Source organism: Gorilla gorilla, chromosome X (genome assembly GCF_029281585.2).
Source record: "Gorilla gorilla gorilla isolate KB3781 chromosome X, NHGRI_mGorGor1-v2.1_pri, whole genome shotgun sequence".
NCBI classification, from domain to species: Eukaryota; Metazoa; Chordata; class Mammalia; order Primates; family Hominidae; genus Gorilla; species Gorilla gorilla.
In genome coordinates, this window is record NC_073247.2 from 97,060,060 (window position 1) to 97,078,514 (window position 18,455).

An 18,455-nucleotide genomic window follows, 5' to 3' on the forward strand; every position below is an offset into this window, starting at 1 on the left:
GGAAATACTGGAAATCAGGACATGTTTCTTACTGTTGCCTGATTATTTAATTTTATACTTTTTAAATGATTTTTTCTTATTGTTTATAATTTTCTAAGCTAGTAAGATAAATTATTAATGCAATTTAATGCTGTTTACTAAATGATTTAAAATTTAAATGAGCGACCACGTGATAGGCCATTTTACTGTTTATCTCAAGCTGTTCCTCTAGCTGTGCCTCACTTAGTTAATCTTACACCTCTCTTTAAAAAACAGTATCTAGGGTAAATATACTCTTCCCAGGCAAGTAGAAAAAAGGCAGTCTGGAGTCAAACAGTGAGTTCAGTTTCCAGCTAGGACCTTGTGGCAACCTTGTATAACATCTGTAAACCATAGTTCCTCCTTATTTAAAATGAGGATAATCGCACTCACCTTATACAGTTGTTCTGAGGGTTAAATGAGATGATACTTGTATTAGCAGGTTGCTTGTTGGATAGTCAGTGCTCAATAAATATAGCTAATCTATAGCTAAGTGACTTTGTTTAGAAAGTCAGTGGAATCTAACAGATGAACTGATAAGAAGAACAAGCAAAATTTAATAAGAGATATCTTGGATCTTGGTCTAAGTAATCTGCTGGTACCCTGTGAGGGACTTACCAATTCTTGGTCTAGGATCCTTGAGAGCATTTGGTTCAGGATAAACATATTTGGATTTATTTATTTAGTTTTTTAGATCTGATCTATTTTGACTTGTAAGTTCCTGCTAGAGGCTAAGTGAACTAGCACTGTTCCTTCAGTCTATCTTCTTAGAATCCACCCAACCAGGTTGATCTGAACCCAGGTCCCCACTAGCATTATTCTACCCTTCTTTCCTTCCCTATGGTCTACTTTCAGGAACCAGACTAATCTTCAGCAGTGTTCTAAAATAAATGGAATTTCCCGTATTTTAAATCTTTGGTTTGTGAAAAGATTTTTGTGAATTAGTAATTTTATTGTTTAGATATATAGAATTCCAGTACAGTTAATTTTACAGGATTAGTATTTTAATTTTTTCCTTGCTAAAAAACCACATTTCTAGTCTGATTAAATGCTAAATTTGAACCCCCACCTCCTCTCCATTTCTGAAATGCCCAGTGGAGTAACAACTGAATTAAAAATACTTGTTTTATACATACTCCCTTCGTGTACCAGACTTCCAGGATTGTGGCTGTGTCCTTTTGGGGTAATTTAGTGGTTTGGGTGAGAGTTTGAGACGGTGAGAAGGATTTAAAAGGGTTGAAAGTGAAGTATCCCAAAAACGCTGTTGAAAGCTCAGCTTTCCCTTTTCACCTTGTTCTTTGATGTGTTAGTGTATTGATGGTGTCCATTGGTCTCCATCCTAACTTGGTAACTAACTTCCATAATGAATTGATTAAAAATAATGAACACTATGTGACAAATAACACTCTTTCAGGTACTACTTTATAGAAAGTGATCAAAAGGTTTTGTACTGGATGATTTCTTGTAGATAATTTATTATAACCAGATCCACAAACCCTCTTAATTTGTTTTTGTACCACCTCAGGGAGCAGAACTTAGCAGAATTCCTCATGAAGGGATTTTACACTTGTACAATATTTACAGGGCAGGTAGGAGTTGGTGTTTACCATGCTGCTCAAGAAAAACATTAAAGCTTTATTCCTACAGATTTACTATTATCAAACCAAATGTTAGTCTAAGATGAGTACAGAGTTTTTCCCCCTAAATCAGGTGTTGAAAGATGCCTTCCAATTTTGGATATAGTAATTATTATAAGTTAAAGAAGTTCAGACACTTTCATGTTTATGATGCATATTTTATAATAGAATATTTTATTAACTCACTTAACATATTAGTATCCTTTTACGTTTTTGTGCCTTTTTATTTTAATTTTTTGAAACAATTATAGACTCACAAGTAATAGAGCAAAGGAGTACATACAGTCCCAGTACTCTTTACTTACCTTCCTGTGATGGTGGCATCTTACATAACTGTAGTATAATACAAAAACCAGGAAATTGACATTCACACATTACTGTTAACTAGACTACAGACCTAATTCAGTTTTCACCATTTTTAACATACATTCGTGTGTGTGTATGTGAATGTATATATTCTATGCAGTTTTATCCCACTTATAGATTTGTGTAAATGCCACCACAATGAAGATGCAGAACTGTTCTATCACTATATATATGCTATCCCTGTGTGTTCACAGAAACACACATACACACACACACACACACACACACACACAGACACCCTTGGCAACCAGTAATCTGTTCTCCATCTCTATAGTTTTATTGTTTTGAGATAATATAAATTACTCCATTTATACATTATACAGTATCATAACCTTCGGTGATTGTCTTTTTTTCCCTCAGCAAAATTTTCTGGAGGAAATTCAGGTTGTTGAATATATCAACAGTGTGTTCATTTTTATTGCTGGGTAGTATTCCATAGTAGGGATGTGCCAGAGTTGGTGGAACCAACCATTCACCTGCTAAAGGACACTTGGGTTGTGTCTAATTTTTTGCTACTATGAGTAATAGCTACTATGAGCTGTTAGGAATATTTCTGTACAGTTTTTGGTATAAACATATATTTTCATTTTTCTGGGGAAAAATGCCTGAGATTGCAATGGTTGGATTGTATAGTAAGTACATATTTAGTTTTGTAAGAAATCGCCAAACTACGGGTGGATCATGAGGTCAGGAGATCGAGACCATCCTGGCTAACACGGTGAAATCCCATCTCTACTAAAAATACAAAAAATTAGCCGGGCGCAGTGGCGGGCGCCTGTAGTCCCAGTTACTCAGGAGGCTGAGGCAGGAGAATGGCGTGAACCCGGGAGGTGGAGTTTGCAGTGAGCCGAGATCGCGCCACTGCACTCCAGCCCGGGCAATAGAGCGAGACTCCGTCTCAAAAAAAAAAAAAAAAAAAGAAATCGCCAAACTGTTTTCGAGAGTGGCTGCTACTATTTTACGTTTGCACCAATAACGTTTGAGAAATCCAGTTTCTCCACATCCTCACCAGCCTATGGTGCTATCACTGTTTTTTGTGTTAACTGTTTTAATTGGAATGTAGTGATATCTCATTATGGCTTTTATGTTTTACTTGAAAATAAAGTATATTATTTTAAGGTCTTCATGTAGATTTTACTAACATCGTTTTCACCCAACTCTAACCCAATTCCTGGTTGTTGGTGATTTTAATTGCAGTTAAATTGTCAATGATTTTAAAAAATGATTTATTTGGCCAAGATTACTTAATATTTAAGAAATATTTATAGCATTTGATTTATTAAATACAGTACTCTAAATTAATAAAATAACTTTACCTTTTTTGGATAATTGTTTGTATTATAGTGGCTGGAATGGCTGGTACTGCACATATCGATGGAGACCATATTGTTGTTTCAGTTCCTGAAGCTGTTTTAGTTTCTGATGTTGTCACAGATGATGGGATAACTCTTGATCATGGCCTTGCAGCTGAAGTTGTCCATGGACCTGATATCATCACAGAGACTGATGTAGTAACAGAAGGTGTGATTGTTCCTGAAGCGGTACTTGAAGCTGATGTTGCCATTGAAGAGGATTTAGAGGAAGATGATGGTGATCACATCTTGACTTCTGAACTAATTACAGAAACCGTTAGGGTACCAGAGCAGGTTTTCGTGGCTGACCTTGTTACTGGTCCTAATGGACACTTAGAACATGTGGTCCAAGATTGTGTTTCAGGAGTCGACTCTCCCACAATGGTATCAGAGGAGGTTCTTGTAACTAATTCAGATACAGAAACTGTGATTCAAGCAGCTGGAGGTGTTCCTGGTTCTACAGTTACTATAAAAACCGAAGATGATGATGATGATGATGTCAAGAGCACTTCTGAAGACTACTTAATGATATCTTGTAAGTGAAACATAAAGCCCATAATTACTCAGGAGATTGATTTATATAATCTGGAAAAGTTTTCTGGGGTGAGGGATATATTCAATAAAAGTTATAGGGGAATCTTTTTGAAAAATAATTTTTTGAAGCAGTGTCATTAAGATGCTGTTTTGAGTTTACTGATGTTTTTAATTTATTCAATTAAAATTCATACCTGAAATGAAGTAAAATAATGCAGTTTATTAGTATCTTAAAATAGAGGTATAGATTTGGCAACAACAAGAACATTAACTGATACAAAATTTTAATGATAAATATATATATTTCAACATGGGAACTTTCTTATGTAGCCACTGCTTTTTTTTAATATGACAGGCACTGAAATTGTCAATTAAGTTTTTCTTAGGAACTTAAGCAGAATATGTTAAGAAATGTATTGATTTTTAAATTAAATACTTGAAAAGTAAATCATAAACTCAGATAATGTCCTACAGTTCTCCCTGTGTTTATATTGCTTATGCCTAAATATGTGTGTGTATATTCTATGCAAAGCTATTTAACATGTTTATTTTAGACTGCTTTGCAAGATTCTTAAAACATTCTATCCGAAGCGGGAAGATAGAAATATTTTGTTCTCATTTTAAATGATGGGTTTATGAGAGCAGCAACAAAAATAAAAAATATCTTGATAAGTTATTGATGGAGCTTAAAGAAGTAGGTATATTAGTTATTAAATTTGAAGGGATCATGCTACAAGTAGTTAAGATTAGACAAATTTTTTTGACTTATCCAGGGAAGATTTTTATTCTTTTTAAAATACAAAAATGGTTGACTGGGAAGTTTATCGCCAGGTAGAGTGTGTGTGTGTATGTGTGTATAAAGTGATCGTATGTATATGTGTATTAGTGAATTTAAAACTGAAAATAAACTAAATTTATTTAATTTGTGAATTTAATTCTGAAGTTTAGCATGTTAGCTTTTTTCTTCTATAAGCACTTTTGAAGGTGAATTTTTACATTGTTTTTAAGAAAATAATGTAAGCCACTAAAAGACTGCAAATATTGTTACCTATTTTTAAATAGATATAGATTACTAAAGCAACTCCATATTTACATCTTAACGTGGCATTTTTTAAAAGATCTATAGTATGGTTATCATGTAAAATGATGTGGCAAAAGTTGGTAGTCTACACTAAAATTCAGTATGTCTTCAAAAGAGTATTCATTAATTTAAACTGATATTAAAGTAGTGCAAAATTTAGATGTCATGTATTGTGAACAGTCATACCTTGTGTTATCTTCTATGATTTAATTCTGCAAAAGTTTTTTTAAAAAGTTTCTGGAATATTCTAAGTTAGAATAATTATTTTGATAACTACCTCATATATCAAATACAAGGACTCCTTTGAGGAATATAATTTTATTTTTTGTTCATTTGTTTGGTTTCAACTTTTATTTTAGGATTTGTACGGGTATGAATGATCCCATCTCCTAGGTACTGAGCATAGTACCCAACAGTTAGTTTTTCGGTCCTTGCCCCACTCCCTCCCTCCCACCTCTAGTAATCCCCAATGTCTGTTGTTGCCATCTTTATGTCCATGAGGACCCCATGTTTAGACCTCTCTTATAAGTGAGAACATGCAGTATTTGGTTTTCTGTTCTTGCATTAATTTGCTTAGAATAATGACCCACAGCAGCATCCATATTACTACAAAGGACGTGATTTCTTCTTTTCTTACGGCTGTGTAGTATTCTGTGGTGTATATGTACCACATTTCCTTTATCCAGTCCACTGTTGATGGGCACCTAGGTTGATTCCCTGTCTTTGCTGTTGTAAATAATGCTGTGATGAACACACAAGTGTGTGTGTCTTCATGGTAGAATGATTTGTTTTCCATTGGATGTATACCCAGAGTGGGACTGCTGAGTTGAATGGTAGTTCTGTTTTAAATTCTCTGATAAATTTCCAAACTGCTTTCCACAGTGGCTGAACTAATTTACATCCCACCAACAGTGTTTAAGTGTCCCCTTTTCTCCACAGCCTCACCAACATCTGTTGTTTTTTTGACATTTTAGTAATGGCCATTCTGGCCATAATAAAAAAATAGTAGATGTTGGCATGGATGCAGTGAAAAGGGAACACTTTTACACTGTTGGTGGGAATGTAAACTAGTACAACCACTATGGAAAACAGTGTGGAGATCCCTTAAGGAACTAAAAGTAGATCTACTGTTTGATCCAGCAATCCCACTACTAGGTATCTACCCAGAGGAAAATAAGTCATTATACAAAAAAGATACTTTCACATGCATGTTCATAGCAGCACAATTTGCAATTGCAAAAAAATATGGAACCAGCCCGAATGCCCATCAATCAACGAGAGGATAAAGAAAATGTGGTACACTATGGAATACTACTCAGCCATAAAAAGGAATGAAATAATGGCATTGCAGCAACCTAGATGGAATTGGAGACTGTTATTCTAAGTGAAGTAACTCAGGAACAGAAAACCAAATATATGTTTTCTCTCATATATGGGAGCTAAGCTATGAGGATGCAAAGCATAAGAATGATACATTAGACTTTGGGGACTCGGGAGAAAGGGTTGTGGGTGGTGAAGGATACAAGAGTAAACATTGGGTACAGTGTACGCTGCTCAGGTTATGGGTGCACTAAAATCTCATAAATCACCGCTAAAGAACTTATTCATGTAACCAAACACTACCTATTCCCCAAAAAGCTATTGAAATAAAAACATTTTAAAAAATAGCTTGTCAGTATGAACAAGCAAAATAATAATAATAATAATGATAATGGTCATTCTCACTGGTGTGAGGTGATGTCTCTTTGTGGTTTTGATTTGCATTTCTCTGATGATTAGTGATGTGGAACATTTTTTTCCTATGTTTGTTGACCACTTGTATGTTTTCTTTTGAGAAGTGTCTGTTCATGCCTTTTCCCCGTTTTTATTGGAGTTACTTGTTTTCTGCTTGCTGATTTAAGTTCTTTGTAGATTCTGGATATTAGACCTTTGTCTGATGCATAGTTTGTGAATATTTTTCTCCCATTCTGTAGTTTGTCTGTTTACTCCGTTGATAGTTTCTTTTGCTGTGCAGAAGCTCTTTAGTTTAATTAGTTCTGACTTGTCAGTTTTTGCTTTTGTTGCAATTGGTTTTGGGGACTTAGTCATAAATTCTTTCCCGAGGCCAATGTCCAGAATAGTGTTTACTAGGTTTTCTTCTAGGATTCTTATGTCTAGAGGTTTTATCTTTAAACTTTGGTCCATCTTGGCTAAATTTTGTATGGTGAAACATAGGGGTCAAGTTTCATTCTTCTGGATATGGCTTCCCAGCTATCCCAGCACCATTTATTGAATAGGGAGTCCTTTCCCATTGCTTACTTTTGTTGATTTTGCCAAAGATTAGATGGTTGTAGTTATGTGGCTTTGTTTATGGGTTCTCTTTTCTGTTCCTTTGGTCTATGTGTTTGTTTTTGTACTAGTAACATGCTGTTTATGTTACTGTAGCCTTGTAGTGTAGTTTCAAGTTGGGTAATTGATGCCTCTGGCTTTGTTCTTTTTGCTTAGGGTTATTTTGGCTATTTCTTTCTTGGTTCCTTATGAATTTTAGTGTAGTTTTTTCCAATTCTGTGAAAATGACGTTAGTAGTTTGATAGGAATAGCATTGAATCTGTAGATTGCTTTGGGCAGTATGTCCATTTTAATGATATTGATTCTTCCAATCCTTGAGCATGGAATGTTTTTCCATTTGTTTGTGTCATCTGTGATTTCATTTATTAGTGTTTTATAGTACTCCTTGTAGAGGTTTTTCACCTCCTTGGTTAAATATATTCCTGGGTATTTTTTTGAGGCTGTTGTATATGTAATTGCATTCTTGATTTGGCTCTCAGCTTGGATGTTGTTGGTGTGTAGAAATGCTACTGATTTTTGTACATTGATTTTGTATCCTGAAGCCTTAATAAAATTGTTTATCAGTTCTAATAGCCTTTGGCAGAGTCCTTAGGGTTTTCTAAGTATAGAATCATATCATCAGCAAAGAGAGATAGTTTGACTTATTTTACTGTTTGGATGTCTTTTATTTCTTTCTCTTGCCTGATTGCTCTGGTTAGGATTTCCAGTACTATGCTGAATAGGAGTGATGAGAGTAGGCATCCTTGTCTTATTCCAGTTCTCAAGAAGAATGCTTCCAGTTTTTGCTCATTCAGTTCGATATTGGCTTTGGGTTTGTCATAAATGGCTGTTATTATTTTGAGATATGTTCCTTTGATGCCTAGTTTCTTGAGGGTTTTTATCATGAAGGGCTAATACATTTTGATTTTATCAAAAGCTTTTCCCATATCTACTGCAATGATCACATGGTTTTTGCTTGTAATTCTGTTTATGTGGTGAATCGTATTTATTGATATGCATATGTTGAACCAACCTTTCATCCTTGGAATGAAACCTAGTTGATCATGGTGTTTTAACTTTTTGATGTGCTGTTGAATTTAGTTTACTAGTATTTTCTTGAGGATTCTTGCTTAAGGAACATAATTTTGTATAAAGCAAAATATCTTGTTAACATCATGATGGGAGATCTCATTCAAACCTCCCTAATTTCAGGGGTAAAAAAAGTTAACACCTTTATAATTTTAAAAACTATAATGACTTTTTTGAGATATAATTTACACATCCTTTTATTTACCCATCTGAAGTGTGCAAATAAGTGGTTTTTCATATATTCACAGGGTTGTACAACCATCACCACAATCAATTTTAGAACTTTTTCATCACCACAAAAAGAAACCCTATACCCTTTAGCTGCTAGCCTCCCCCTCCATCCACTCTGAGGCAACCATGCCTCTATAGATTTGCCTGTCCTGGATATTTCATATAAATGGAGTTATACAATATGTGGCATTTTATGTCTGGCTTTTTTTACTTCACATAATGTTTTCAAGGGTCATTCATGTCATAGCATATATCAGTACATTTGACCCTTGAACAATGCAGGGGTTAAGGGTGCTGAACCCTGCCCCACCTGCTGACATACACACAGTTGAAAAGCCATATGTAACTTTCAGCTTACCAAAAACATAACTACTAACAGCCTTCTGTTGACCAGAAGTCTTACCAATAACAGTCAATTAACATGTTTTGTATGTTATATGTATCATATTCTGTATTCTTACGATAAAGTAAACTGGAGGAAAGAAAATGTTAAAATCATAAGGAAAATAAAATATATTTACTATTCATTAAGTGGAAGTGGGTCATCATAAAGGTCCTCATCCTTTTTGTCCTCACATTGAGTAGGCTGAAGAAGGAGAGGAAGAAGGGTTTGTCATGCTGTCTCAGAGGTAGCAGAGCAGAAGAAAATTCATGGATAAGTGGACCTGAACAATTCAAACCTATGTTATTCAAGGGTCAACTGTACTTCATTCAGTATTACTAATAACATTCCATTATATGGGTATTATCACATTTTGTTTATCCATTCATCCATCAGTTAATGGACATTTAGGTTGTTTCCACTTTTTGGCTATTATGAATAATGCTCCATGAACATTTATGTACAAGTTTTTATGTGGGTGTATATTTTTAGTTTTCTTGGGTGTATACCTGGGAGTGGCATAACTCTGAAATCTAAAGGTGACTATCTTGTTGTTCACTTTTTCACTCTATTGTGAAATACAGATTCTTTGTATATTGCCTAATCCCATCACTGTGGTATATCAGTATACTGTATAGTTTTTATACCATACTCACCATATAATTTTGGTAGATGTAAGTAACATGCAACAGGTAAAATAAAAAGCCTACCTAACTTTTAAAAAGGAATGTTATATTGTACATTTTACTAAAATGAAATTTTAATTAAATTGTGTGAGTGGGCCATAAAATAATATTGAATGTTACCAAACTTTGCAGTGTTGGCAAACAATGCACTTCACTTTCTTGTATTATATTTAGTGCCAGAAGAATTCTGTGGTGGGTATTTTATTACTTGTTGCTGGATTGAGAAACAACACTATTGGACTTGAATATTGCATACCTTACAACAAGCAAAACATTTAAGCTTGAATTTAAGGTATTTTGAGTATTATCTGCATTTAGAAGGGCCTTTGGGGATTTATTTCTAAAGTCAGTTGATTGCCTATTAAGTCTTTGTTAATTTCATACTTTCCATAATGAAGGATATAGAATAAATCTTGGTCAAGTTGATGGTTTACCTCTAAAACTGCGTGCCAACATCTTTAATAATTTTATCATTTTCTGTGAACTTAAAATACAGAATAAGTTCAGTTAGTACATTTCAAAATTGCTCATTCTGAGGAATCTAAGTAAAAATTAATGGATGCATTAAATTTAAAAGTATGAACCTTAAGAAAAGGTAGAAATGGAATCAGAGAGAATAGTATTAGTAATTTCATACTTATTGCTAAAATTATGGTACAAAACTATTAAGAAGTGGTGAAAAAAATGTGACTTTCATTTCATGAACTTTAATTTTGTGAATTATAGTTTTAACTCAGCTTATCCCAGAAGGAACTGTGATCACTTTAAACTATTCATGTATAATAAAGTAGAATTTATAAAATGAGAGTATTTTTTTATTTTATTAATTTACCATAAGTTATTTCAGCCTAAAAGTTTGTATTTTGGACACTTTTTGAAGTTTTTTTATATTCTGTTTTTAATTAATGAGAATATAGTTTTTTTCTAAAAACTTACTCATGATTTTTTCTATGTCATTTTTATTCAACATTATTTTATAAGAGAAGCTATTAAACCAGTAATATCAAATACTTAATCTTTTTTTATTTTAATTTGTACCATTGTCAAAAATGTTGCCAAAAGTTTAGTAATATAATTAGGAGCTCTGATGGAATGCAAATATGTAGACTTTATTTTGATCATCTGGATGCTATCTTTCATAGACAGTAAGCTATTAAAAGTTGTAAATAGGATAGAATCATTTATATTTAATCACAAAGTTAAAGTAGCTCTGCAATGTAGAAATAATTTTTAATATGTGTTGTTTTCCACTATTTTGAAAGGCCTAAGGAATATTTTTCAAGTTGTATGTATCAAGTTTGAAACTAAAGTAAGGAAAATCTAGACTTTGACCCATTTAGATCTTGCTAAAATTGTTTTTAGGAGTGCTGAATTAATAGCTTTTTAATGCCACTTTATTGTGTTTTTTAATGGTTCTAGAATTGTTAGATGTATGTAGGGGCTTCAAAATTTGATGTTTCATATTTAGTACTGTTACATATATATAATAAGGAGGAGCAGATTTTCAATTTAGATTACATTTGTGTCTTTATAGGAACAGCATTAAAAGAATAAATTATAGGCATATAATATTTAGGAGGCATGTATTGTTTGAATATTATTTATGGTCAGAGGACAGAGTTTATTAATCTATTCATTGCATAGTTCATGCATAGTATTCATGTGAACTTAAATGTTATCCTAAAAGACTAAACAGTGGAGAATCAAAAATTTTAAGTGTATTTAAAATGTAAGCAATAGGTCCAAATACTGTTGCCTTATCTTTATATATGATTTTCTTTTAATAAGGAAAAAGAGGGGGAAATACCCATTTATTTCCCTTACATATAATTTTGAAATAAAGCATACATTGCAAAATCTAGATATATACAAAATTCATGGTTTGAAGTTGTCTTCCATTGACCCTGCAGAAATTAGAGTATTTACTAAGATTTTATTTCCATGATGTATGAAAACCTGTTTTTATAGTCACTTAGGTGTTCTCTGTGTTTTTTTTTTAATCCTAGATCTTGTATGCTAATTTATTTCAGAAACAACCACTATTTAATTTGGGAACTGTTGTTTATGTGAACTCATTTTATGAGTAATATATGTTTTATGTTCTTAATTTTTCTGTTATTAAATTTAGTGTTAGGATTTACCTTAAAATATTGAAAGTGATAGAATTTGAAGCCGTTTTAATTAAAGCTATATGGTTAAGTATTTTGTATCTATTAATTGAAATCTGTAAATAGATTTTTATATAATTGCGATTATGTAATATAACTGATCTTGTGTACTGTTTTTCCATGAACCTTGATGCTTTTTTAAATTTTAAAAATAATTTTATTGTTACAGATTTATGTTGCACATGTACAGGTTTATTACATGGATGTAATATTGTGTAGTGGTGGGGTTTGGGCTTCTAGTGTACCTATCACCTGAATAGTGAACATTGTATCCAATAGATAAATTTTCAAACCTCATAATCTCCTCTCCCCCCACCTTTTTGAAGTCCCCAATGTCTATTATTCATGAATCATAACACTTTTAATGGCTTCATAATAGGTTATTAAGTGAATACAGTGGGTAGGTGGTTAACATTATTTCACGTTACACTTCAGCTTAACACCCACTAAATAGTGGTAATTTTTCTTGTTTTGTTTTTTGTTTTTTGTCAATGGTATTTTTTGACTGAAATAATTTTGTTTATATTTTATAGTGGATGATGTTGGAGAAAAATTAGAGCATATGGGGAATACACCATTAAAAATTGGCAGTGATGGTTCACAAGAAGATGCTAAAGAAGATGGGTTTGGTTCTGAAGTTATAAAAGTGTATATATTTAAAGCAGAGGCCGAAGATGATGTTGAAATAGGTACAAACACTAATTTTAATTTATTGCTCCAATAGGAGTTATAATTTATTATATTTTCTGGGGACTAGTCTAAAAATGTTCTCAAAGCATGGGTTTTTTTTTTAATACGTTTTCTTTGGGAATAGTCTACTTTTAAAAATTGTATATGAATATAAAGCAGAAATGCAGAATATGTCATTCTTTGATTCTTTCAAGCATGAGTAGAATACTGCAGCAGAAAATATCAAAACAAATGATTTGGAGAGGATTTGGTTTAGATTAAGAAACTATAATGAGTGTTTACGAGCATGGATTCTAGAGGCAGGCTGCTTGGGTTTTAAATAGGTCCTGTCACTTAGCTGAGTGACCTTTGATAAATTACTTAACCCCCTTCTGTCTGTTTCCTCATCCATAAAATTCTCATAATAATAAAAGTTACCTATAGGGCTGTTGTGAGGGTTAAAGGGGTAAATATGTATAAAAGACTTATAACTTATATACTGCTTGGCATATAAGCTTGATGTAAGGATTAACAATTGTCATTTCTCAGTGATAGCTGAAAATTTAAAGTATAATTTATATGAAAATGTTCTTGGCACTTTGAAATTTATTTTGGAATTTATTTTTTTTCTAAGAAATATTTCTATATATTCTCCTTATTAATTTAGGTGGTTATTCCATGATACTTCTCTATTTTAATATGTGTTTTAATTTTTAAGGTGGAACAGAAATTGTCACAGAGAGTGAGTACACCAGTGGACATTCAGTAGCTGGAGTGCTTGACCAGAGCCGAATGCAGCGGGAGAAGATGGTTTACATGGCAGTTAAAGATTCTTCTCAAGAAGAAGATGATATCAGTAAGAAAATAAGGGCACTGTAGTGACTTATCAGTAGCCATCAAGCATTATTTTTAAAAAATCTCAGAGATACAAGCACTGTATAGGAACAAAGTTCAATAAAATAAGCCTGATCCTTTGACCCTTTGCTGTAAATAATTTAAAAGTGAAGGGTCCTTTTGACCATTCATTTGTACATGTATTGTTCAAATCACCAAACATTAAATAATATATCTTAGTATACTATACTAGAAATACAGAGATGAACAACATACAGCTCCTGACAGCAGTGAAGCTCAAAAATATGTAATTACTGAGTACCTACTTCCTGTGCGTTACTGAATATGTTGCAAGATACTATCTCATTTAATTCTTACAACTCATATCTGAGGTAGGTGGTATTTTTCCTGTCTTATGGAAGGGAAAAAAAAGATTCAGGGAAAATAATTTATCCAAGATCATTCCAATATTAAGTGTGAAGGGCAGGATTTTAATGGTTATCTAACTCCACTGCCAATGTTCTTTCCACATGGCAGTGGGCACCGTTGGCTTCTCTCTGGATTTAGCAATTGAAGGGCTGATGGTTTGTTCTCCTGTCACTAAAGGGTTATCTTATGTAAGTATTCTTCCAAGCCAAGCTGCCAGGAGTTTGATTTCCTATGCTGTTGATGGTCTCCAAGCAGTTGCTGCTTAAGGTTTTGTGGGGCTAAGTACCACAGGACGATCAAACCTCCTCAGGTTTCCTTTCCTGCCATACCGCAGGTTTCCTTATGACGACATTTTGCTCTCTGCCTACTTTCTCCTCACCTCAGTATAGGAATGCAGCCCTTTCCTAAGGCTATTCCTGTCTTCTTACTATGCTGAGAAAAACACAATATTGCCTTGCCCTAGAAGGCTAAGAGCCTCCATTTCACTGCATTAACTTGACAATATTGGGCTTTACCTGTGCTGCACTCTGATACCTACTCCAAGTTTCCTTCCCTAGAAGTTGTAGGGTGCTGAATTCCACCCCCAAACAGCTGAAAATATCAAAACAAATGAGTGGAGAAGATTCTGATGGATAGGAAAAGAGTTTAATCAAATAATTTCTATTTGATCTCTAAATTCTTTATTTTTTTTATTTATTGGTAAGGAAAGGGGCACGGTAGGAAATGGAAGATTGAGGTTTAAGTTAACTTATGCCAGAATTCTATGGGAATGTGGGAAACTTAGACCAGTGTCTCTTTTTGGTTAATAGAGAGAAGACAAACTTGGGAGAAGAGGGATACTTTTTTCCCATGTTTTTCCCCACATTTCTTCTGTAGTCATCCAGGATCCCAGTATGTGAATCAAAGGAAAAGCAAAAATTCAAGACAATTTTCTATTTAACAAGTTAAATGTAAACAGATTATTTTATATAAAGTATATTGTGGCTCTCTAGGTTTAAATATTTTTTTTTCTTACCGCAATATTGTTTTGTTCAATGAAGCTCATTTAATGCTTTCTCTCCTCAGTAGAATCTCTTAAAATCTGGCCTATTGAAGAGTGTCCACATATTCTTGATCACTAGCATTATATACATATATAATTTTTATTTTTATTTTAAATTTTTTTCAATTACTAGTATTTTTGGTGATTTTTATTGCATGTATAGTACTGCATTTCATTTATAATACAGTATACGAGATAGTATGGACCACTTTCTAGTATTATTTCTATGAGAAATATTTTCTGAGTCCCAAAAGACTGTCAGGCAAATAAATGTATAATGCCTGATAGAATGTAAGATAATTCAGTATATTTCAAGCGCACATGTTTTTATAAAATTTTTAAAAGCCATTTCCATAGAACTTGGTTCTAAGAGGAGAATAAGAATTTTGGTAAATGATTGTCTCCTAGTGGCACTAGCCTCCAAAAGTGCCTAATATAAATTGAAATTAAATTTATAAATTTTTAAATTAACCAAACTGAAATTTGAAAGTTGAAAGATTTACATTGTTTGGAATTTTTACCCACTTATTAAATATTTGGGGTTATAAACAAGCAATTATTTCTAAAATTTAGGTTGCGCTGAAATAGCAGATGAAGTTTACATGGAAGTCATTGTAGGGGAAGAGGAAGGAACTTCTCTCCCTGAGATTCAGCTTGAGGACTCTGATGTTAATAAAACAGTTGTCCCTGTTGTCTGGGCTGCGGCATATGGTAGGATACTGGCATTTTTTCACCTGATAAGTACATAATATGTATTTACTCAGCCTTTAGGCCATTAAATAAGCTGTGTGAATGCCACCATGAATTGGCTAATATAATAAAATGTTTTACACTGTGGACTGATTCATCTCTAGTTACTTTAGATGATTTTTCTACCACATACCTTGTACTATTTAAAATGAACCTTGCTTAATGCATTATGTTTTTCAGTATGATCTATTTTAAATCCTACCTGTATAAGTGAGTGCCATAAAAAATTTTATTTTTGTAAAATAGGAATATCCTTTGAAAATCGATCCTTCCTCTTTTGGAAAAACTTATTTATTAACTCTACAGATGATAAGGTTTTGGGGTTTTGAAAAAGAAACAGAAACCCAGGTATGCTCTTTTAGAAAGCATATAATGAAAGGTAAATTTATCAACTTATTTTTCCCTTTCAGTCTTATTTTATTTCATTCCTATGTAACGTACAAGATGGTCCAGGTATACTCTTTACTTTGAAAAATTTTGATGTTCAAATGCATTAATTTATCTAAACTTGGTTCTTCCAAAGGTTCATTCATTCAACAGTCATTTATTGAGCATCTTCAAAGTTAGGGGTACACTGCAGAAATATCTACCCAGTTTTCATTTAAAAAGTAAAATTGTTCTAGATGTTAACAATTCCAAGGATGCTGAACAGCAGCCCTTATTTTCAGTATGTGACATTATCTAACCTATAGGAGTGGAAGAACACAACAATTTTTTTTAACCCAAGGAATGGTGGGCAAAGTAAGATTTTGTAGATTAAGATGTGATCCACTAGTATTCATTATAATTAGCATATCAGTTTGTAATTGGTCTTTTTTTTTTTTTTTAAGGAGATGAAAGAAGAGTTTCCCGAAGGTATGAAGATTGTCAAGCATCAGGTGAGAGAGCATTGTATATGAGATGTGAGTTAAAGTTCTGGCTTTATTTTATTTTACTGCTTGGTAAGTAACAAGTTTGTGTCTACAGACACATTTGTTGGACTCTTACTTGCTTAGTCATACCTAATCTAGTTAGTTAGGAGTTTGCTTCTTTGAGGAATTAATTTACGTGTGGACATAATGTGTGTTAATCTGTAAATGCAGTTCCATTTAGATTTCCCTCAAACTTTAAGCATCAGGCAGTTTATCAAATGGACCATAACAGGTTGCTATGGAAAAAACGAAATAAGAAATTATTTGGACAGAAAAGTAAAAATTATTCATGATATCAACCCCTTGTTAATGTTCTTTTTGGGGCAGAACTGTTTTCTTAATTTCTATGGCAACCAGTGCATTTATATATAACTGTTATATAAAACCCATGTGTCAGCTTAATTTTTTTTAGTTTTAATACACTCTATATGGTGTTATTCTCTAGTTGATCTTCTTGTTAAGTTTTCTTAAGCAAGGAGATATTTTCTTATGATAATGTGTCATTGTTCTGTTTCTACCCTTGGGAAGTATTTGACTCTCTAAACTTAAGTGTTGATTTCGAGAATTGATGAGAAGTATAGATCACAGCATATAAGTTAACCTGACAGTTTTGTAGGTCTACATTTTTTAGCTAAATTGCATAAAACCACAATGGATTTTTGATAACTAGGATTTTATTAAGTACTTTTTAATGTATGCACTGATCACACTGAAATTGCAATAAATTGCCTACCATATGTTAACCCGTAAAATCAATCTTAATATGTAATACTCTTTATATCAAGTACACTATTCTGAAGCATATCTACAAGAGATCTGTTTTGTTTTTTATGCATTACACTTAGTCACCATAACTATAATGGTTCAGTAATATGTCTACATTTCTTTTTCAATTAATTTCATCAGCCTTCATTGGTAAAAAAAAAATTGGTCTGATGCCAAGATTTTGTTTCAAATTCAGTTTTTCTTTTTTTTCTTTTTCTTTCTTTCTTTTCTTTTTTTTTTTTTTTTCCAAGAGACAGGGTCTTCTTGCTCTGTTACCGAGACTGGTGTGCAGTAGCACAATCATAGCTCACTGCAACCTTGAACTCCTGGGCTCAAGCAATCCTCCCATCTCAGGCTCCTGAGTAGCTGGGACTACAGGTGCATGCCACCATGCCTGGCCAATTTGTTTTTTGTAGAGACAGGATCTTATTATGTTGCCTAGGGTGGACTGAAACTCCTGACCTCAAGCAGTCCTCCTGCCTCAGCCTCCCAAAGTGCTGGGATTACAGGTGTGGGCCATCATGCCCACCCCAAATCCACTTTCTTATATTACATTCATCTTATCAGTTTATTCCTGATAAAATTGAGATATTTTAAATTTAATTGATGATCAAATTGAGATATTTTAAAGTTAATTTCACATGATATCCTATTCAAAGTATTTACACATACATGTCTTTACTTGTGAGTGAGAGAGAACAAGAGTGAGAGAGAGAAAGAGAATCATAAGATGGATATACTTTGTGAAATTTACTACCAGAGTGGTAACTTGGTGTCATGTCATCTGTAGTAACTCATCCAACAGAACCAAAAAAGTATAAATGTATGTGATTTAATGATGTTTCAATTTTTTTTTTCAGGAAATACTTTGGACTCAGCATTAGAAAGCAGAAGTAGTACAGCAGCACAGTACCTTCAAATTTGTGACGGCATTAATACAAATAAAGTACTTAAACAAAAAGCCAAAAAGAGGAGAAGGGGAGAAACCAGGCAGTGGCAAACAGGTAAATACTTTGCTTTATGAATATTATAATTATTTGAGATGTGGAAGTATTTTTTGTCACCAAAGAAAAATATCTATGGTTTACTTGGAAGTTCTACTCTCCATGTACCTGTTTGTGTATGCTATAGATAATTGTTTTTTTTTTTTACTTTGTGTGACTGGTACTTAATAAAACTATGCTTGTTTGCTCTTTATTCCAAA

At 33.1% G+C, this 18,455-nt stretch overlaps 1 protein-coding gene across 12 annotated transcripts in view; it reads left to right on the forward strand.

Moving 5' to 3' along the window:
* ZNF711 (zinc finger protein 711) overlaps positions 1-18,455 on the forward strand; it is a 29,218-nt gene that overhangs the window by 7,747 nt on the left and 3,016 nt on the right. For 7 of the 12 annotated variants that reach the window (XM_019019826.2, XM_055376930.2, XM_055376929.2 and 4 more), the window contains 6 exons: positions 3,366-3,908; positions 12,385-12,540; positions 13,239-13,376; positions 15,399-15,536; positions 16,406-16,453; positions 18,112-18,255. In XM_019019826.2, coding sequence (XP_018875371.1) covers positions 3,366-3,908; positions 12,385-12,540; positions 13,239-13,376; positions 15,399-15,536; positions 16,406-16,453; positions 18,112-18,255 — 1,167 coding nt within the window. The remainder of the gene's footprint in view (positions 1-3,365; positions 3,909-12,384; positions 12,541-13,238; positions 13,377-15,398; positions 15,537-16,405; positions 16,454-18,111; positions 18,256-18,455) is intronic. The other 5 variants (XM_055376934.2, XM_055376932.2, XM_019019829.3 and 2 more) reach the window with 1 other exon arrangement.